The sequence below is a fragment of the Zalophus californianus genome, chromosome 15 (genome assembly GCF_009762305.2).
Source record: "Zalophus californianus isolate mZalCal1 chromosome 15, mZalCal1.pri.v2, whole genome shotgun sequence".
NCBI classification, from domain to species: Eukaryota; Metazoa; Chordata; class Mammalia; order Carnivora; family Otariidae; genus Zalophus; species Zalophus californianus.
Genome location: NC_045609.1, coordinates 31,469,723 through 31,492,223, shown reverse-complemented (window position 1 = coordinate 31,492,223; position 22,501 = coordinate 31,469,723). Strand labels below are relative to the sequence as shown.

At 50.4% G+C, this 22,501-nt stretch overlaps 1 protein-coding gene across 18 annotated transcripts in view; it reads left to right on the top strand.

The window, feature by feature from the left end:
- The window catches only part of LRRC20 (leucine rich repeat containing 20), a 106,094-nt gene that overhangs the window by 49,553 nt on the left and 34,040 nt on the right, over positions 1–22,501 (top strand). For 16 of the 18 annotated variants that reach the window (XM_027597059.2, XM_027597064.2, XM_027597051.2 and 13 more), the window contains one exon: positions 11,547–11,696. In XM_027597059.2, coding sequence (XP_027452860.1) covers positions 11,547–11,696 — 150 coding nt within the window. Of the gene's footprint in view, positions 1–11,224; positions 11,435–11,546; positions 11,697–22,501 lie in introns of those variants that run through there. The other 2 variants (XM_027597069.2, XM_027597066.2) reach the window with 2 other exon arrangements.

Genomic DNA, 22,501 nt, shown 5'->3' with positions numbered 1-22,501 from the left:
GAGAGTAGTGCCAGGCTTTTCCATTTTTGCCTTAAACCTTCTAGAGCTAGTTAGCTCAGTAAACACTGTGCAGAAGTAACTCTGTTAAAATCCTGGTGAATTGTGCAAGGTGGGGCGTCGGGGCCAGTCCTCGATGCCTAGTGCATTTTGCTTGCTCTTGGTGTCCCGCACCTCCCAGCTTTGGAAACCAGGTGGCATTTCAGAGATTGGCAGCCAAGTCCCAGAGGCCCAGCTGTCTACGGGCTTGTGTCTCCTTCCAGGGTGCCTGGCCACACCCGTAGCTCCTGAGCACACCTGGAGGTCCCGGGAGTTTGGATCTTCTGGAAGGGGTGCAGGTGCCAGTCTAAGTTTTCATTTTCACACTCCAGAAAAATATCTCTCCATCAGCCTCCTGAATGGGAGCTCCATGCTGCACACAGTCCCAGGTGTTATTCTGTTAAACTGAGCTCTTTTGGGGGAGGGGAGCTGGGTCTGAGTTACAGCTCTTTTTATGCACTGTGCCTCAGTTTCCACGATGATAAAATGGGGACGAACATAATAATACCTATCTCAGGGGTTGTTAAATTAGACAAAGCGTGTCAGGTGCTTAGAAAAGTCTCAGGCACATGTACATAGGTACATATGGTACAAAGGAAGTACCAGATAAGGGTAAGCTATTATATTACTTTTTATTTCTAGGACTGTTTACTGACCATGGTAAGAAGAGTGAGCAAAGCATAGTGTAGACCAATGTCATGGAAAGACTATGGGCTTCAGAGTTGTGTTAACCTGGGTTCTAATCCCAGCTCTATATTCATGGGCATGGGTCGCCAACTTCAGCAAGCCTCTGATCTCCCCGCAACAGTACATATTCTAGCATGTTCTGAGGCACACAGCTCACAAACATTTGACTGCAGCTTGCAGCCTCCCCTCTTTGACGGGAGCATTGACCAAAGAGCCTTTGTTTAGTAAAATCATGGAGTCACAGAATGTCCAGCCTGGTTAGTACGCCCCAGATCCCATGGTTCCAACCCGCATTTTACAGAAGAGGAGACACGGCCCTTGGGGAATGTGTTTCCCTGAGACCCCATGGCTGATAGCAGAGGGGCCAGGATGAGAATGGGGGCCTCCTGAGCCTTGCCCACCATGGCGTAAACACTGAGGGTCACCTGTGCCTCTTTCAGAGCCAGAACCACAAACCAGCCAGAGAGAAGATTGGAAGACAGTGGCTCTATTTTGAAATAGCCTGGCCTAAGGGGAAACAGGAATTGCGCAGGGCAGAACTAAGTCCCCTGCACAGGCCTGGACCAGCCAGCCCTCAGTAAATACGAGTCAGCGTCATTACTGTCACCATTATTGTCTTTAGGGCCGAGTAGCCACAGCTGGTGGGAGGCCCAGTCCCTCTGTACCAGTGACTCCTGAACACGGGTGCCCATCAGAGGTGCTTATTAAAACACAGATGGCTAGGACCCGCTCTCCGAGCTTCTGATTCTACAGGTCCGGGCTGGGGCCTGAGAATGTGCATTTCTAACAAGTCCTGGGCTGATGCTGATACGGTAGGTCCGGGGTTGCCACTCTGAGAACCACTGTGTTGGCCTGGCCCTTGCTCCTGAGCATGGTCCTGGGACCTGCCTGGTAGAAATGCAGAATCTCAGGCCCCACCCCAGACCTGCGGCATCAGAAGCCTCGCCTTAGCAGGATCCCCAGTCGTCTGTGTGCATATTGTGGTTCGAGAAGCAGACGTCCCCACCGTGGCTGCAGAGCAGAAGCATCAGGAAACCTTCGAAACCCCCTGACTACCAAGCCCCAGCTCCCGCTAATTAAGTCAGAGTCTCTGGGAGCGAGACTCGGACATCAGGAGTCTGTGATTCCAGTGTGGCCACGTCTGAGAACCACCAGCTAGAGTCCACGGTGGCAGCCAGGAGGGGCCTCAGGGACCATAAGTTCCTACCCTGGCATTTGACCAAGATGCAAATCAGATGCAAATCGGAACCACAGCAGCCTGCCTGAGATCCCACGGTCGGGAGGTAACACATCCAGATAATTCTTCCACTAGCTCTTTCAATTCTAAGTCCCCTTAGTACAGCTCCATGGTAGCTGCTATTGACGTACCAGGGTCCGCGGGCGTCCGTCGCCCCTTGGAAGACAGGCCTGCTCATTGGAAACGGCCCCTGCTGCATCCCAGAGCAGACTTCCGTGCTGTGTGCATGTTGTCCGTGCCAGGGAGGCGGTGCGCATAGTGTTAGGGGCGTGCGCTGAAGGCCGGCTCTGCTTGCAGCTCCTCTAACAACGGGGATGGCGATGTTAGCACCCATCCTTGGAGCCATGGTGCAGATTAAGGGTTCATGGGACAATCAGTGACTGGCTCACGGGGAGCACTTTATAAATGTGAATTATTATTTCAGTAACTGAGTGACCTTGGGTAAGTCACGTGATCTTTGTGACTCCGTCTCCTCCTTTGCTAAGTGGAGGTAAGCAGAGGACTGGCCTCACAGGGTGGTTGTGAGGAGGAGGTAAACTCGTGAGTCTGAAGCCCCAAGCGCAGTTTCCTGCACACAGCTGGCATCCACGAATAGTAGCTGTGGCTGTGTGTCACAGACTGAAAGCCTGAGCGAGAGTAAGTTCTGGCTGGAGCAGGCTCTGAGTTGGGCCGGTTCTGACTCTCCAGAGGGAGCATCTAAAACCAGGGGGGTTAAAGGTTTCTGGGGTATTTTTGTCTGGAGAAAAGCTTATAATGTCCCTCATCCTCACTGATGTAAAAGATTGCCATGCCAGGGCAGATATACTATGTGTGATCCAAGAGAGCAGAGTAGCAGTTATCATGTAGTTCATGAACGAACTCTCTAACAATTAAAACCATTCTGTAGAAAGGAGGGTGAGCTCCCCATCACCGGAGGTATTCAAGAACTTTATGCCCTCTGGTGGAGACATTAAAAGAATTTCAGGTCTGAGATTGGAGGCTACATAGTGTTTCCCAAGTTTGCTTATTGCTAAGAATCACCTGGGAATATTTATTAAAAACACAAATTCCCCGGTGGTCATTGCCCATGCACTGGAGCAGAATTTCAGGGGTGGGGGCCTAGGATTCACCTCTCCACATGATTCTTACTGGGAAGTTTGGAAAACATGGGCTAAATGGCCTCCAGTCTCCTAACTCTGAGATTCTGTGGAAAAAAGTTGATGTGGAAACAAGACATTGTGGGCGGGCTCAGGTCACACTCCCACAGCCTTGGGAGTCCTGCTTCTTGGCCAGGCCTCGGAGCCCATGGACACACCAGCTTGAGTCCCCAACACTTTCTCCTTTGGGGCTGTAACTGGGTCAGCAGGGGCTCTGCCACCCTCTCTGCCTCCCCCATACTAGACCCTGTCACCAGGCCCGGCTCTTGGCAGGGACTGAGCTGGGGGCACAGTTCTGTGTTTCTGAGAAAAAACACGAGTTTGACCCAGCCCTCCTGACTCCCTGCAGTCTGTTTTGTTTACTTCTCCGATTTTGCTTGTTTTGCCCTGGTTCTGCCCACCAGTCACTTTTCATTAGGCATTCATTAGGATTAACAAGATAACTTTTAATGAAAGACCTGTGCATTGTGAATAAAAGCTGCTTTATTAACACAAAGCACTCTCATAATTAGAGGCTTAGGGAGATGCAGTTTGGCCTTCTTGCAATAATAATTATAATTATGAGAATAATCTTGCTTTGTGTTTATTACAGTGCCTTCCCGCAAGCTTCTCTGTTCTCTGCTGCAGCTCAGATATCAGTGGTGGGGGAGGGCACTGAAGAGTCCTGCTTGAATCCAGCTGCTGTCCAGATGCTGCTGTTGTCCCCTGTTGTTAGTACCCCTGAGTCCCCCTTGGGGTCTGTGGGCATGCATGCACCACCCGCTCGCATGAAATGTTCCCATGCCAGAGGCTTCCTCACTGAGGACTCGCTGAGCAAGGGCAGGGCTCTAGGAACTTGTAGGACGTGGCAGGGCTCAAAGGGGGTGTCCTGGAGCAATGCAAGTCCTCTGGGCCTTTGCTTGTGCCTTGGCCCACATCTGGGCTGCCTTCCCTCTCCTCTGACTCTAGTAATCTCTCATCCATCAGCATCTAGCGTGAACCGAGGGTGACCAGCTCTCTGGAATTGCCTAGGACTGAGGAGCAGTCCCCCAGGACGCAGGACTTTCAGTGCCAAAATTGGGAACATTCCGAGCAAACCAGGAAAAGTTGGTCACCCTACTGGAATCTTTGCATTCAGATTCTTTGTCCTTCATCATCTTGCCAAAATGCCCTTGGACAATTTACCTATCAACACGGGCCTCACTTTCCACCTGTGAGGGTAACTCATGGTGGTTATGGGAATTTAATGAGTTAATATCTAAAAAGTGCCTGTTACCGTGCCTGGCACATAGTGAATACTCAGCAATGTTAGCTATGTTTGTTTTGTTGAGTTGAGTGAGACCTTTGAGATGTGGTTCATGCATCCTCTGGGTGGTGACTCCTTGGTCACACCCCCTGATGTGGCCCTCACTTCCTCACAGGGGAGCCTTTTCCTTTATGGCTGGTGAACTATCCCCTGTACCGTCAGCTGTTCCATAAAGAATGGGACCCTCTTCTTGATGGCATCCCATGGCTTCTTGAGGTTGACTCACCTGTCTCCAGTCTGGGTCTTCTCTTCCCTGGGCAGGGTACCCCCCTCCGTTAGTGAGACCTGGCCTAGCCGTGTCCTGTGTAAGGAGTGCTGTGTGCTCCCGTAAGCCCCAGGGCCCAGCATGGAACTTGGCTCAGCTTAGGAGGCTTTTCTCTCCTGCAGACAGGTGTAGTGGGTATAGATGGTGCCCATCCTTTGAATTAGATCTGAGAAGAATTTCCTGAGAACAAAAGGGGACTGGCCTCTGTCCCCAGAATCACATGCCCTGAACTAGAAAAGCCTACAGGACTTTTTGGCCAAGGCCCTGGTTCCCCTTTGAGATGGTCTGCATAGACTCCCCTTTCTCTGGCTCGGCCCAGGGACAGGTACCTAAGTACTTCTTAAGGGGGCAGGATAGTAGAATGGTTAGGCCCTGTGGCTTCCTGAACAGCTAAACCATCTCAATCTTACTCCCCTTCTTTTAGCTGTATGGCTTTGGGCAAGTCACTCCATTGCAGTTTCCTCATTCATACAGAGAGGATAGTTCTAACAACCTAGCACATGTGAAAGAGTAAGTGGTACTGTTTATGGCTATTATTATCCCCGTCCCCCAAGGAACAAACGTGAGATAGATCACTCCTTGTGCACAGGTGGGGAGAAGACTGGGCAGGGTTGAGACCTGTTCCCGCATGTCTGAGTGCCGGGATCTCCATATTCTTGTCCCAGGGACCATGGAGAACTGTTCCTGAGATCATGGACCTGTCCTCTCAGCAGGAATTGGAGTCTCCATGCCATGTTGGTGGCTGGTGATGTGGCCTGGACGGGGCACATTTGCATCACATCCCAGCAGAGCCCTTTGCCATCGGTGGGGTGCTGTACCCCTCCCACATGCACGCCAGCCTCTGGGAGGCGGTTCTGGGGTCAAAGGGTGGATGGAACAGATGGCATCCCTAAGAACAAAAAAAATCCTAGGGAAGTCACTAGGCACAGTGGGGAACGGTGCCTGGCACACAGTAGGGCTATTATGGAGAATGAATAAGAGCAGCACGTGTGAATACATTCCAGGCCCTTAGCACCCTCAGATGGGGGGGCTATATGCTTCTGTGACTTAGGTCGGTTGGCCAGATGAGGCTGCAGAGGCCTGCGTTGCTTGAATTGGAGACTGGAAAAGGGGAGAGTATATGGTTGGGATGGTGTGTGGGTGGCCCAGGTGGCAGGAAGGAGGTTGTGGGCTGGGCGTTTCTGGGCTGATGTACTCAGGGAAGACAGCTGTTCTGAGGACGCTTGGAAATAACTTGAATGGCCTTATGGCTTTACATCTCTTCTGCCAACATCGTGAGCACTTTCTCTCGCTTTGTGGGGAGTGGGGGTGCGCTGCACAATTGATTCTTGGTGCCTGAGTCCTGAAGCTTTTGCTCCACTTCAATACAGAGACTTTCTTTCTTTTATGGGTCTTTCTCATTTCTCTTATTGATGAGGAGCTGGCTGCCCTCGGTTTATACTTGAATTTGCCAGGTTATTTTTTCCAATCAAAGCTGTTTTTATGATAAATTTTCTATTTTAAAAGTGAAGTATCACTATATATGCTTGAGAAATATTTTTATTTAAATATGTAGTGGTACTTTGCCTATTTTATATAAAATAAACATCGGGACTGTAAGTAGTAATAAATTGCTCCAATCCTTTGTAATAACTATTTAACACTGTGATTATTTTCCTCTTTCCCAGGCATACGTACTTTTTTTAGTTTTACATGTATTACAGGGTGCATATAATTTTTTTCATTCTGCCTCAAAAAATGCTATAACTTGAATTATTAAACAAGAAAAACAATGGACAGACTTAGGTCGATAATACTATTCAAGAAGGTCTACCAACACTGGAGAGGGTGGGGAGAAATACCAGAACTCCAAATAGAAAAACGGCAAGAGAGGTGAACAGGATTTGCCACAAGAGAAGTAAAAATGGTTAATTACCCATGAATGATAATCCATCTCATTACTGAAAGACTTGCTGATTAAAAGCAAGAGATGCCATTTCCCCTGATCATATTAGGAAGGATTTTTTTTTTTAATGATCCTCTTACTTACTGGACAGAATGTATGTTAACTGGCATAAGTACTCTGGAAAGCAGTTTGGCAATACATCAGGAGCCGTGTGTTTATTTGTTTTCTGCTTGTGAACATCTTGTGTTCTTTTCTCATCTCTCTCTGGTGGTCTTAATTTTTTTGACTGAATTGAGAATTTTAAATAATAAAGATAACTTTTTAATCAGATTTTTGAGTTAATTAATTAATTTAAGAGAGAGGGCATGAGCGGGAGGGGTAGAGGGAGAGGAAGAGAGAATCTCAAGAAGACTCCATGCTGAGCACAGAGCCCGACGTGGGGCTCCATCTCACGAGCCTGAGATCACGACCTGAGCCAAAACCAGGAGTCAGTTGCTTGACCAGCTGAGCCACCCACGTGCCCCAAATAGAACTTTATTTTTAAGTTTATTTATTTATTTATTTAAGTAATCTCTACACCCAACGTGGGCTCAAACTCACAACCCCCGAGATCAAGAGTAGCATGCTCCACTGACTGAGCCAGACAGGTGCCCCTGAAGATAACTCTTTATCCTATTTGTAGATCCTTTTCACAATCTGTTGGCTTATTTTTTTAAACATCCAGGTCTATTGATCTGTTCTTTGTGATTCTGTTATTGCTCCTAGGTTTTGAAAGTCCTCTTCACTTAAGTGGTTGTATTAAAGTCTGTTTACTTCTGATTTTTTTGTTTGATTTCAAAAATATTTCAAGGGTAATTCTGTCTAGAATTTACTTCGATTCTTTTTTTTTTTTTTTTTTTTAATTAGAGAGGGAAGAGGTGAGGTCAGAGGGAGAGGGAGAGAGAGAATCTTAAGCAGGCTCCATGACGTGGGGCTTGATCTCACAACCCTGAGATCATGACCTGAGCTGAAATCAAGAGTCTGATGCATAACCAGCTGAGCTACCCAGGCGTCCTAAGTTTACTTTGATTCTTAGGTTAATTGAGAGTCTCTTTTGTTTTCCCAGAATTGTTAATTGGCTATTCTGATGTCAATTATTAACCCTTCCCCTCCCGAATTCATTTGTGAGGCCTCCTTTTGTGTTTATTAAATTATGACATGTTATTTATAGACTACATTTTCCAGACTATTTTCTTTCTCTAATCTGTTTTTCTTATTGCCCTCTGTTTTAATTATTGTAATCTTAAAACATTGGTTATCCCCCTACCTTCTCCTCTTCTAGGGAGCCTTGCTTGCTTAATTCCCTAGCTGAAATTTAAAACCATTTCAAAAAATGGTTTTGGGTTTTGAAGTTAAAAAAAAAAGAACAAAGAACTTTCTGGATTTTCAGGAGGAATTACATTAAACAATCTATAAACTGATTTCTGAAACAGATCACTATCATTTCAATCTTTTGCTTTGTCATTAACGAGCATATTCTGTATCTTCACATACAAATCTATTTTTTTAGCATTTCTTAATTTTTTAAAATTGATTTAAATTCAATTTAGTTGACGTGGTGTATTATTAGTTTCAGGGATAAAATGTAGTGATTCATCAGTTGCATATAACACCCACTGCTCATTCCATCACATGCCCTCACTAATGCCCATCACCCATTTAGCCCATCCCCTGCACCCACCTCCCCTCCAGCAACGCTCAGTTTGTTTCCTATAGTTAAGAGTCTCTTATAGTTTGCCTCCCTCTCTGTTTTCATCTTATTTTATTTTTCCCTCCCTCCCCCTATGTTCATCTGTTTTGTTTCTTAAATTCCACATATGAGTGAAATCATATGGTATTTGTCTTTCTCTAACTGATTTATTTCACTTAGCATAATACCCTCGAGTTCCAAAGACATCTTTGTGAACTTTTTTCCCTTTTCTTAATATTGGTCAGATACATTTTCCATTCTGGTTATCTCTATATATTTTATATTATTATTGTCATTTGAAGTAGGATCTTTAAAAATTACATTTTATTGCTGACATATGGGAATATTACTGAATTTTGAGTATGTATTTTGATTAGCCGCTTCGCTGAGACCTTTTTAATTTGCGTAGTTTGTCAGATTACTACTTTAGTTTTTTGAGGCTATGCAGCCATTTCATATGCACATAATAATCATTCTATCTGTTTCCAGTGTTTATATTTTCTATTTCTTTGGCCAGAACTTCCAAGATCATATTCAGAGATACTGGTGATGGAAGGCATCCTTATTTTGCTCTTTGCTTTCAAGGGAAAGCTTCTGACGTTTTCCTTGATGTTGCTTCTAGCTTGTATGAGATCTGTCGCTTTTACCCAAAGGAGCTGTTATGATTTACAACCACAACAAAGATTCCTTTCTAGCCCTAGCCCATTGTGCATCTGGCACAAAGTACTAGGAGAATAATTGTTTGGAAGTGTTTGCTCTTTCTAGAATCCCCAGCCTGCTCCAAACTTTGAGCCTACAGAGCCGGTCCATTTCCAGCCCTTGATCTCCCTCTACTGAAAGCCCCACTTCTGGGGATTCGTTCCTTCCTGGCAGGACCTTGAACCCTCTTCTGCCAGCCCTACTGGCTGATGTAAGAGCCAGTGCCTGACACTGGACAGTGGCAGGGCTAGAGTCACTCAAGCAGACTCCCCACGGAGCTGAGAGCCCCACTCGGGGCTCCACCCCAAGACCTGAGACCATGACCTGAGCCGAAATCAAGAGCCAGACTGAGCCACCCAGGTGCCCCAAGACACTTCTTAATAGGATGCCCTGTAGAAGACCCTTGTGGATTCTCAGTTGTCTGGACTTCTGCCCTTACCCTATCTGCCCCCTTTCTTTTCTCAGACCAGCTCCGTGAGATCTCCAGTACCCCTACTTTGCCCTCCAAGTGTGCTGGAGCACTGCCAGTCCTGTGCTCTGGAGGTCTTCCCAGTCCAGGGGGAAAACAGACACAAAACAAGGGTAACCCAGTACAGGATGAAAAGGTCTCATTCGTACTCTATGAGACTCCGAGATTGGAGCAACTAACTGTCTAGAGCAGTCAGAGAAGGCTTTTAGAGGAGGTGACATTTGAGCTGGTCTGAAAGCAAGGGTAGAAATTCTGTGAGGCAGATGAGAGAGAAGGGCTTCAATTATGATTATTTCGACAGACTTTGCATTACTGTTGCTGTTCAGAATGGGATCTGTAAAAACTATATATCATTACTGGCATGTAGGAATATTAATTGAATGTTGCATAATTATTTTGGAGCGATCTCTAAAGGCTTAGGGGCCCAGGGGAGTCCAGCCTCTTTGGGGAAAAAGACAAGTTTGCAGAGAGATGGGACAGTGCTGTCTGAGTTGGTTAGTGCTCCTGGGGTTCAGGGGTTGGAGGACGGTGGCCCCCAATAATGGCTATGATCCAGGAAGATTTCCAAAGAGATGGGATGGGAGCTGGCCTTGAAGCATAGAGAGGATTTGGGTAGAGTGGGAAGGGGAGATAAAGTGGAAGAGGCGGAGAGAAACAGCATCCCCATCCCCACTGTGCACCTGCCAGGCATATTTAATACTTTTCATATTTAGTTTTCCTGACAGCTCTGCTCGGTAGATGGTAGTAGTACCCTTGTTCTGCAGTTGAGGAAACTGAGGCTCAGGGACTTTAAGTGACTTAGCGTAACTGGAGAGCCTAGTTTCTGAGCCATGCCTTCAGTGCGGCCCTGCTGTCCTATGTACGCAATTGCTTTCTCCAGATAGAACTCGCATATCATACAATTCACCCACTTCAAGTGGACAATTCAGTGGTTTTAATATATTCCCAGAGTCATGCAACTATCATCACCATCCAGTTTTAGAGCCCCCACCCCTGAGCTGCCCAGCCCTAGGCAACCATTACCCTGCCTTCTGTGTCTAGACATTCGCCTGCTCTGGACATTTCACGTCAATGGCCTCATAAAATACCTGATCGTTTGGGACTGGCTTCTGCCACTGAGCATCCTGTTTTCAAGGTTTATCCACACTGTAGCATGTATTGGTATTTTGCTTCTTTTTATGGCCAAACAATATATATATATTTTTAAGATTTTTCTTTATTTGTCAGAGAGAGAGGGAGGGAGAGAGAGGGAGCACAAGCAGGGGCAGCGGCAGACAGAGGGAGAAGGCGGCTACCCGCTGAGCAGGAGCCAGATGTGGGATTCGATCCCAGAACCCTGGGATCATGACCTGAGCCGAAGGCAGACACTTAACCTACTGAGCCACCCAGGTGCCCCAAACAATATTCTTTTTGATGGATAATACCACATTTTGCTTATCCACTCGGTCTGTGGATGGACGGGTGGGTGGTTTGCACGTTGGAGTGTTGTGAATAATGCGGCAGTGAAGGCCCCCGTGTGGTATGTTTTCAGTTCTCTCTGGTGTACCCCTACAAGTGGAATTGCTGGATCATGGGGTAACACTGGGCTTACCCATTGGAAATGGCCAGACTGTGCCCCATGGTGGCCTCTCGGCTGCCTCTGACGCAGGCTTGCCTTTGGAGTGACAGGGCTGGGAAGAAGGTCACACCATGAAGTCTGTGTGAACCACCTGTTTTCCAAGGCGACTGTTACAGAGTAGCGTTGAGACGGCGGCCTCACTGTGGAGTCTTTGGTGAGTGCAGAGGGCGGACTCGGCAGGGGCTCAAGGACGCTGCCGTGAGTGCCCATCATCCTGAGCAGGCACAGCCACCCCTGCTGCACTTGAGCTCCTCAGCTGTGCTCCCAGACAAGGTGCTGCGCCAAACCCACGGGTTCAGGGTGCAAGAGAGGGATGGGTGTGACCCATGGTAATGAGGGCTCTCAGAAGAGGGCGGGCAGGCTTTCGAACCTGGCACAGGGGAGACAGGTGAGAGAGAAGGGAGGTGGGGAGCAGAGGAAGGGCCGGGGGCTATGCGGTGTGGGGCGAGTCCCTAAGCAGCTGTGGCTAACTCTGCTCTGTCTCTGTCCTCTGGCTGCAGACCTGGCTGAGTGCAAGCTGGTTTCCTTCCCCATTGGCATCTACAAGGTCCTGCGGAATGTCACCGACCAGATCCACCTCATCACGCTGGCCAACAACGAGCTCAAGTCCCTCACCAGCAAGTTTATGACCACGTTCTGTCAGCTCCGAGGTAGGCCCCGCTCAGCCCTCGGCCTTCAGGTGCCAGCCCTGTGTGGACAGTGTCCACTGGGGCCAGGGTCGGGTCAGCTAGATTTGGGAAATCATTCCCGAGGGAGGCGCCAATGCTGGACCTGTGTCCTCCCTATGGCCTGGAGGTCTCTACTTGTCGCTCCTCCCTCTAGCTCGTTGTGAATCAGATCGACTGATGGTCAAGGGTGTGGGTTCAGGGGTGACTGTTTTGTTCAGAACAGACCGGTGGACTGTGTGGGGTCCCGAGGCCCACAAGGAGTTATTTCTCAGTAGGCTTGAACAAGCCCCCTTCCTACCCCGCCACCCTAGCCCTGGTTTCCCACGCTGCTTGCTCGGGTCAGGAGTGACAGGTGCTGGGGAGGTTGGAGTTTGCTGTCCTGAGCACACACAGCAAGTGGACAGAGGTGCTTGGCTGGGCGACAGGCAGGCGACAGGCAGGTGGGCATTGTGGATTCTCTTGAAATGGCTTCTCCAGCTGGGCAAGCTAGATGCAGTGGCCACCACAGTGCCCGCTCCCCTCTCCATAGAGCAGCCCCTCTACCCTTCCGAGAGAGTCCCCTGCCGCTCAGGGAGCCATGGGTAGGAGAATTGGGGAGGGCACAGGGGGCATAGGAGAGGCGAGTCGTGCCTTCTGGAATTCTGTCTGGTAGGGGCATGAAACAGGTCTCAGGGCCTGTTTAGAGAAACAAGTAAGTCAAATGCTGATGCAGCAAGAGGGACGTGCACAGACGTACCTCACACGGTCGATTTTTGGCATCCTAGGGAGGGCAAGGGCATCGTGCAGAGCCCTGAGTGGAGAGCGAGGCGTGAATTGGCAAACACAGCCCAGGGACAAGCAAGCTACGGGCAGACCTGGAAAGACCGCCGGCTAGCCGCAAGCATGCGGGCCGAGGAGGAAGGATTGGTCTGCAGAGTCATTTCTGAGTGATGCTCACAGGGCTCTCTGCATTGGTGCCTAAACCCCTGGGGGGTGGGGGGTTCCAGGGCAGCACTTGGCCCCCCGGAGGCACTGTGGGCACTTTTACCCAGGCTAACTTTTCCCGTCCGTCCTTTTCTCGTGGCTGCTTCTCTGCATGGATGAGATGGCCCTCACAGCCAGCAGGGCCCATGGACCACAGCGCTCAGCCCTGGCGGAAATTAGAATCATCTGGAGCACTTTTCTACAAACATAGTTGCCTTAGCTCCACCCCAAGACCAGTTGAGTCAGAATGTCTGAGTATGGGGCCTGGTGAGTGTCTTTTAAAACCTATTCCGGGCATGCTAAAGTGCCGAGGTTGAGGCCATGCTCGGGTTATACGCGTGAACACCTAAGAGACTAGCATGTGAGTGAAGCGCATCTGGGCGTAAGACTGGTGGGGACTGCGGCAAACTAAAATGCGCCCTGCTCAGCTTCAGCCAGATGCACCCCGGGAGTGTTCTGTTTTATTCAATAGAAGCTAGAGAGACGGGTTTAATGGGGATTGTATCAATTTTTATATAATCTGGAAGCCGATAAAACTCTTGCACGGTCGATTTAGCCCATGAGCCATCAGTTGGAAGAATCTCCCGTAATCTCTCAGAGCTGTCTCTGCCATGCCCTTTCGTGGATGGAAAAGGAAGGTCAGGGAGAGGAGGCTTGTCAGGCCTCTCAGAGCCGCACACCCACATCCAGCACGCAGGCCAGGGTGGCCTTTCCAGGCCACCTGCGGTAGCCCACGGACCCCCTCGACATGTCTGTTTCCCAGACGAGAGTAGAAAGATCAAAGATGCATGGTGGGTGCTGCAGGGCCCTCCAGGAAGGGCAGTCAGGTAGCACGAGAGTTCATTTGTGCTCTCCTTCATTCAGCTTTCCCTTGAGCATCTGCCGTATTCCAGATGTCTATCTGGAGGCTGGGGAACAGAGACTGGTAGACCAGGTCCGTCCCTCAAGCAGCCCAGGGTCACCGAACAGACTTGTCCACAGCACCAAGTCCTGTGATGCTGGTGTGGAGGGCATGCTGAGGCCGCCGGGAGGGAAACTTCATGCTCCCTGCAAGTGGCGTGGGCAGCGGGTGGGTATGGAAAGCAAGGGCTTTCAAAGGACTTGACGTTTGTCAGCGCCTTGGCGGATGGATAAGTAGGCCCTCTCTAGGGGGCACAGTGACACATGCCAGAGAAATGCATGTGGAGCCCTGCGCATTTGTGCCTTCTCTACGGAAATGTGTTTATCATAATACCCTTCCGGTCAGAGGTCCACTGAAGGATGCATTTGGCCCTTCCTCCCTGCGGCTGGCTGCTCCTGACTCCCCCGCGCTGCCCTGGATCACAAAAGGAAAGCTGCGCTGTACGCAATAATTGGACCTCACAGAGGTGGCGACGGCAGGAGCCGGTGGTGGGCTGGGGACCAGGGGCAGGGAGGGGCTGGAGCTGAGAGCCGCACCTGGCTCCCGGACCCATGGCTCTGGGCCCCAGCCTGGATTTGTGGTTTCTCTTTCAATTGAAAAACCTCTCCTTTTATGTGTGAAAGGGAAGCTTGAATAAGGCTTTGCTGGCTTGCCAGCTTCCTCTGCTTGGTTCTTGATGGAGGAGGTGGACTGCCTTGCTGCTGGGGGGAAAGCCGTGTCTGCCTCCTCCCCACCTGCCACATTGTCTCCGGTGGGCGCCCTGGGGACTGGCTTCTGTTGGGCTTATGCCCCCCCTCGGAGTTGGGTCATCTTTAAATGATTCCATCCCCTGGATGCCTTTCATCCGGGTTATAGAAGAAGAAAGCAAAACCTGAGAGAGCCTGTGGCACCAATGGAATCCGTGCAAAGGGCAGGCACGCCCTGTGGAGTGCGTCTCATTGTCTGACTCTGGCTCTTCTGTCCCTTCTTCTCCCGGGGGCTTGTCTCCCCACTTCCTCCCAATACGAGTCAGTCAGCTCTTCTCATAACCGTGTCCGGGGCCTGCACACCTGTGGAAAGCCACAAAAGCCACCCAGCTGAGAAGCAGAGGCTGTTTATTCAGAACCGGCCCTAGTGGGGCGGGGGGGTAGCCGGCAGCTGTCACCGGGGTCTGGCAGAGACTCAGGCAGGCAGAGGAGTGGGATAAAAGGGAAGGCTGTGCCCTGCTGAGGGGGAGGGGAGGAGCTGGACGCGGGCCAGCTCACAGCGGGCATCCTGTGTGATTGGTTAGGGTGCATTTTGGCTCTCTGCAGGTGACCTGAAGTGGTCCGTTGGTAATCAAGTCCTGGCCATTTGGGGCTGATTGTTACGGGAGTCTTCTTTGGCTAACTGGACCATCCATAGAGACTGCCGTCTGAGTCCCTGCGAGTGTGAGCGAGAGCAGACTGGCCACCTGAGCCGGTTCCCACAGCGGATGGGTTGGCTCCCTGGGCAAGGGGGCTACAGGGTGTGGGTTCGAGTGCTGTTTTTATATGCAGCCTGGCCATTGTCTGCGTGTCTGTTCAGTTGCTCACAGCCCGCCTGTCAGCTCAGTATAACAGTTCCTCGGGAGCACCTGTTGTGCTGTGGGTACAGACAGGTAAGTAATAACCCAAGGGTCCGAATTTGCAGTGCACTTAGCCCTCGAAGCTTCTCGCAGAGGTTTGACATGTGTCATCTCGGTTAACCCCCTGGCACCAGCCATTTGGGGTGGATGGGACAACAAAGACCCAGATGCGGGCCTTGAGGGGTCCCCAGTGTCTCGGGGGGAGGTGGGTGTGAAAGCAGCAGCCACCTTAACACCCGAGGGGGACACTCAGCAGACATTTACAGGAAGTCTGGTGGGCAGGCCGAGGAGGCGGCAATCAAGTCTGCTTCGAGTGCGTGTATTAGTTTGCTAGGGCTGCCCAAACGGAGTACTGTGGCCCAGGGGGCTTCACCAACAGACATGTATTGCCCACAGCCCTGGAGAAGGGAGTCAGGAGGTTTGGTTTCTTCGGAGGCCTGTCTCCTAGGCCTGCAGGTGGCCACTTTCTCGCTGTGTCTTCATGTGGCCTTCCCGTGCATGAGTGTTCCTGGGGTCTCTCTGCATGTCCTCGCCTCCCCTTCTTCTCGGGACACCAGTCAGATGGGATTAGGGCCACCCTAATTTGAACACAAGCCTCATTTGAACATGAGCATATCTTAAAGACCTCACCTCCAAACACAGCCACACTGTGAGGCACAGGGGGCTAGGGCTTCAACATAGGAATTGTGGGGGGACACCATTCAGCCCAAAACACTGGGGAATCAGGAACCTCTAGAGGAAATGGCTTGGAGGGGGCACTGGACAGAAAGAAAGAGGGAGTTCCCACGGCATCGTTCAGGAAGGTGGGAAGTGTGTTTGGGAAATGGACTAAAACAGTACAAGACTGAACATTACGGAGCAGGGGGGATACGGTGTGGCATCAGCGACTGCCTTGAGCGAGGGAGCGGTCCTCAGAGAGCCTGTCAGGAGGGAGCCGGGGCAGGTGACCTGAAGGCAGCGGGAGATGGTATGGGGGTGTCTCCCTCCACTTCCTGTGTTGCCCCGGCCCATTGGATTACTTTTCTCTAGCTGATGGCACTGAGTGGATAAAGGGGGAGAAAAGAGGGCATCCAGAACAGTGCTGGAAAGCAGGGCAGACACTGAAGCCTGCAATGGTCAGTTGGACGCTGACGTCTCGGTTTTAGTCTGGGATGGGGCAGATCTACTCTGTTGGGCGCACATCTTCTCTTCCCTCTGCATAGCCCACCACTGGAACAGTGTGGTCCGGGAGGCTCTGTCTCACCTGAGTCATTCACAGTTGCCAACGATCAAGAGCTCCTACCTGATCCCAAGGTAGTGATAAGATTGTGGCCTTTTGCATCAGTTTTTGCCTTCGGTCCTCAAGGATGTCTGTCCCCTGGGGTTACCTGGCCGAGCTCAAGGGCGCAAAGGCCAAGAAACCAAACCTCCTGACTCCCTTCTCCAGGGCTGTGGGCAATACATGTCTGTTGGTGAAGCCCCCTGGGCCGCAGTACTGTTTGTGACCCCTGTGCGCATGCTTATGGGCAGTGGGTCAGGCCTCCTTAGTAGAGGATTAAAGGAATCCCAAGTACTGTGGGCTTCAGCATCCTTAGGATAGGATCCTAGAGATAGGATCATCAAGGCCAGCATTTTAAGGTTGTCCATCTATCCTCTGAGGTCGTCAAGCCCTGATGTCACCCTGAGCCTGGGACTCACCAGGGTAAGGAGCAGCCTGCCTTGTGGTCAGGCTGAACCAGGACCCACAAGATGAGAGGCTGGGCTGTTCGCGATGTTCAAAGCACAGACACCCGGTTCTGGGGTGTGCTGTCTTCTGTTTGCCTCTGATCCTACTCTTCCTCACCCTCTGGCTGTGGTTGGATGCAGCCAATGGGGACCCCCCCCCAGGAGATCAGGGGAAGAGAGAGAAGAAGTTCAGTGAATATACTCCGCTGGCCACCTCCCAGTGAGGTCCTCCTCATTCCAAGGTCACTTCCCTTGAGGCAGCCTCCACACGACTCTCTCATCCCGGGGTTGCTGTGGGTAGTGACAGCTCCCTGCTCCAGACCCAGGGTTCCTGCATGATCCCTTGAGGTTCCCCTACCACTCCCTGTACCTTTGTAAACAGCTCCTTGCAAATAAAGCCTCCATGATTATCCTAATTGGAGGGTGCCATCTGTTCCTGGTTGGGGCCCTGACTCTTTGTCACTTATTAGCTGTGTAAGCATGGGTAGGTTGTTGAATGGCTCTGTGCCTCAGTTTCCCCCTTGGTATTGTGGAATAATAACAGTAAAGGTTCTACCTCATAGGGCTCCTGTGAAGATTGACTGAGTTCATCCGTGCACAGCGCTGGGGGTCGCTGCAGCCCTAGCACCATCCAACACAGGACCTGGCCCATAGTGGTAGGTGTTCAAAACTACGCACTGAGCGGGCAAATGAGTGACTTCCCACCATCTGGTTGGTGGAATAATGACCCCCCACAGGTGTCCACGTCCTAGTTCATGCAACCTGTGACTATGTTACCTTGCATGGCAAAAGAGGCTTTGCAGATGTGAATCAGCTGAGGACCTGGACGTGGAGAGAGATCCTGGATTAAGTGGGAGGGGCACGGATGACCACGAGGAGGCAGGAGGGCCCCGAGCAGGAGATGTGATGGTAGAAGCAGCGATTGGAGCAGTACGGCCACAAGCATCTAGAAGCCAGGAAGGTCAAGGCACGGATTCTCCCCTGGAACCTCCAGACCGTACATAGCTCCGCCCCGTGCTTTTAGTCCTCTGAGACCGATCGTGGTCTTCTGAGCTCCAGAACTGTAAGATGAGAAGTGTGTGTTGTTTTATGTCACCTAGTTTGTAGTCATTTGTTACAGCAGAGTGGTGGGGGGCTCCTGCCTCGGTAGCCCCACTTTGCTTGCTTTTCCTGTTTTCCCACTCAACCTCACTGTGGAGCCAGGACTGTGCCACAAAGGGGAAACCTTCTCCAAAGAAACACCATGCCCCGCTCTCTGCCACCGTATTTCCCTCAGTGCCCCCCAGCATTTGATCCCTCCTGTGGCACACAAGCTAAAGGCAGGTGGAGCTCAGACCCCCAGTAGGAGGTTGAACTGTCCCCGTGGGGCAGAACCACAGACCTGCTTTTCCTCTCTAGGGCAGCCCAGAGCTGGGGTGCCAGAGGAGCGCGGCCAGCTGTCCTTAGAAAGTGTAGGCAAGCGTGCCTTGCTCCAGGGGCATCCTTGGCAACAGAAGAGCTGTTTCTTTGCTCTCTTACTGCGTGTCAAAGCACCCAAAGGGTAATTGGTTTCAAACAACAGTGTGCTATTCCCTCCAGCGCTATGGGTCAACTGGTCTCTGCTGGGCGGTTCTGGTTGATGTGCAGACTGAGGTCACCTGTCTGAGGAGGGAGGTCTCTCAGCGTCCAGGGCCTCGCTCCCTGTGGGCTCAGATCTGCTTGGACTTCCTCATGGCACAGTGGCTGCTGGACTCCCAGAGGAAGGAAGTGGGTAGTGCCCAGCTTGATGTCCCAGAACGTCACTTCTGCTGCGTTCCATGGATCAGAGTGGTCACGGGGCCAGCCCAAGTTCAAGAGGTGGGAACTAGGCTCCACCTCTTGACGGGAGTTCCTGCAAGGACGGGAGATAATGCTGGGCCATCTGTGGATGGCTTTTGGAGTTTCTTAGCCGGGCTTCTGATGGATGGCACCTTCTGTCCTTCCCTATTCACTCAGCTGCCTGTGACCACTCTTTGCCAGCCACTGTGCTAGGAACTGGGAGGAGCTAGTTTACCACCGGTCTGAAAACCTGGCCCCAGCATTTCCCAGCTGTGTGACCTTGGGCAAATGATTGAACCACTCTGAGCGTTCACTTTCTCATCCTAAAATGGACATAATAATAATACTCCGCAGGAAGTATATAAATCTCGTATGCTGTTAGTTTGTTAACTTCATTTATAAATCCTTATAAACCAAACTTTGTCCTTTTTTCTGGAAAGTGACAGGAATAAATCAGTTCCCTTTGGAGGGGACTCAGAGGCAGCCTGGAGAGGTATTCCTGCCACACAAGCAGAACATGTCCGTCCTGCATGTCACCAGCCCCTGGAAATCAGCAGACCCAGGACTCGCGTGCACACCTGGGGCCCTGGGATGTTGTTTGCAACTTGGCATAGGCTTGGATGCCTGCAGGGCTCAAGGGGACAATCCTCGCCCCCCATGTGACGTGGGACTTCGCAGTTCCCCTTCATTTCCCTCTTCAAAGCTCTCCTTCACTCCTGGCTCTGAGATTTAGAAGTGTCCGTCCCACCTCTGCCCTTCTTACCCACTTCCCACACATTTCTCTAGTTGTTATAAGACTCTAAGGCTTCATTTGAGGTTCCTATTACATGTTTTGAATGGGCAACGGATGCACACAGTACAGTATTCCAAGGGTCAGAGGGGGAGACTTACTCACCCTCTTACTCCCGTCCCCAGATAGCCATTTCCTCCACCCACAGGCAACTACTTACCAGTTCTAGAGATAATCTCTTGCCAGTATGAGCATAAATGTGTTTAATGTTGGTCACATTCACAGTGTATTATAGCCACGGCAGGCACTGGGAGAAGCACTGTGCAGGTACAAGACCATTTAAATCTTTACAACCCTGCCAGGTCAGTCGTGTTATCATCACTTTGACTCAGATGAGGAAGCTGAGGCAGGGAGAGGACCAGGAACTTGCCCAAAGCCTCACAGCGAGGAGGAAGGGGTCGGGACTGCGGGTCCATGGCCAGAGCCCCTTTGGGGAGCTCCTTTGTAGAGTGCGTCCACCGTTTCGCAACTTGTCTTTTTCACTTAGTTTTTAGTTTAGCAAGTGGCCCATGTTGGTACAACGAGAGTCACCTCATTCTTTTCACGAGGCAGATGGTTAGCACTTGGCTTTAGTGAGTTCCAGACCCAGTTAGAAGAGTTTTCTCGCCCCTTCCTTGTGTCCGTCCATGCAGATGTGGCTTTTGGAGACTTGACTCTCATCTCTTGGCCCCTCTGTCTGCGGTGGACAGCAGCTGTCCATGTGCCAAGCATGGGCCAATGGAAGGACAGCTGCTGCCTCACCCCAGCAGCCGGCCGCCGTGCAGGGGGGCCCTTGCAGGCAGCAGCATGATTGCTCATTGACGCAGGGTCATGGCCAGGGTGCTGATTGGTCCTCAGCGGGCAGATATTTTTGGAGCTAGCACATTCCCTCGCTGCCCGGCTACGTAATTACAGCAGGCCGGCCTCATCTGCCCTTTCATGGAATCAGGAGGCTTCCTCTGTCCCCTGGGGTCAACCCAAGGCCTCTGAGTCAGACCTGGCGGTTGTCCAAGATGAGAATGATGCGGAAGTCATAAGAAGAACTTGGGAAAGGAGGAGGGGTCCATTAAGCAGACACCGGGAACCACACTTTAGCAGGGATGATAAGTAAGGGAATGTCATGACGGGCTGTACTCAGGCCACGGACAATCTTGGGAGCCGGATGGAATTAGGGTTTCCTCCCAGAGCCCCCGTCCATTCTGGGAGCCCAGGTTGCTGGACTCTGAATGCTGGCGTAAGAGAGAGCAGAAAGGAACACGCGGAGCTCCTGCTAACTCAGCCCCCTGGGACCAGAGGACCTCAGCCCTCTGTGTCCACGAGAGGCTGGCCAGGCCAGGGCGTTGTTGCGAAGCCACCACATAGAAGTGTGTCGTGGCCCCCGGGGTGAGAAGCAGGGCCAGCTGTGGCTGCAGCTGTGGGTTTCTGGAAGCTTAACACACCAGCCCATCAGGTGGCTGGGCTCTTGCCATAATTGTGTCCTTCCTCTGACATGGACACATCAGAGAAAACCTCAGGCATCCAGGGTAGGGCAACATAACGTCCCGGACTTAGACAGGGCTAGGACAGGTGTGGTGGATTCCATCCCAAGAAACCTGTGTTCTTTGCCCTCGCCCTGTGACAAGGGCCTGGGAGCTGTTGCTCCATGGTTTGGTTCCCCTTCAAAACTTACCAAGTCCAGTGTGAACAACGTGGCATTCATAAACTCAGTGTAAATTCCCTAGGCCCAACTGGGTGTGATACACGACTGATGAATTACTAAACTCTACATCTGAAACTAATGTGTTGGCTAATTGAATTTAAATTTAAAAAAAAAAAGGAAAACAAAACATTCTCTAGGTCCAGATGATTTCACTGGAGAATTCTAGCAAATGTTTAAACAGGAATTAGCATCAATTTTACATAGTCTCTTCCAGAAAAGAGACGAGAAGGGCATACTCTCCAACCCATGCCGTGAAGCCAGCAGTGGTTTGATTTCAAATTTAGATAAAGATGGTACAAAAAGAAAATTATTGGCCAGTGTCTCTCATGAAGTAAGACACAAAAATTTTCAGCAAAACATTAGTGATCAAATACAGCAAAGTGCAAAAAGAATTAAATGCCATGACCAAGTGGGATTTAGTAATTATTCCAGATGTGCAAGTGGGATTTATTAGTTTTTCCAGATGTGTCATTTGAAAAGCGTTTGAAAAATCAGTGTTTTCTATCATATCAAAGGCTAAAGAGAAAGAATCATATGATCCTATCTGTTGACAAAGATAAAGTATTTGACCAACTAGGAATACAGGGAAAATGCCTCAAGTTGCTAAAGAACATCTATAAAAATCCTATAGCTAACATCAGACTTGATGAAATATTTTCTCTGTAAATTTGAGAACAAGGCAAGGATGTCTGCCCTCATCCTGAAAGTTTTAACTACTGCAGCAAGACAAGAAAAAGAAAGAAAGGCATATATATTGGAAATGAAGAAATAAAACTGCCCCAATTTGGGGCATCTGGGTAGCTCAGTCGGTTAAGTGTAGCCTGCAGCTCAGGTCATGATCTTGGGGTCCTGGGATTGAGCCCCACATGGGGCTCCCTGCTCAGTGAGAAGCCTGCTTCTCCCTCTCCCTCTGCCCCTTCCCCTTACTTGTGCACTCTCTCTCAAATAAATAAATAAAATCTTTTTTAAAAAAAAAAAAAACTGCCACTATTTGCACACGACATGATTGTCTGCATAGAAAACTCCCAAGGAATCTACAAAAAAAAAACAAAAACAAAAACCAAACCCTCCTTGAGCCCATCGAGTTCAGCAAGTTCGCAGGGATACAAAATCAACACACAATGTGCACACTTATTCTCGAAATGCCTCCCCTGGCTTCCCATCTCACGGAGAGTAAACGCACTGTCTTGGCAAGGTCTCCGAGGCCCTGCCTAACCTGGTTCCAGCCCCACCTCCACCACGACTCTTCTTTCTGTCCCCTCTCCCAGCACACTGCCCCCTTCTCTGTTCCTCGGATGTGTCAAATCTTCCCTACTTTGGGGCCTTGTACCTGTGATTTCCCGATAGCTTTGCCCTTGGGCTCTTTCCT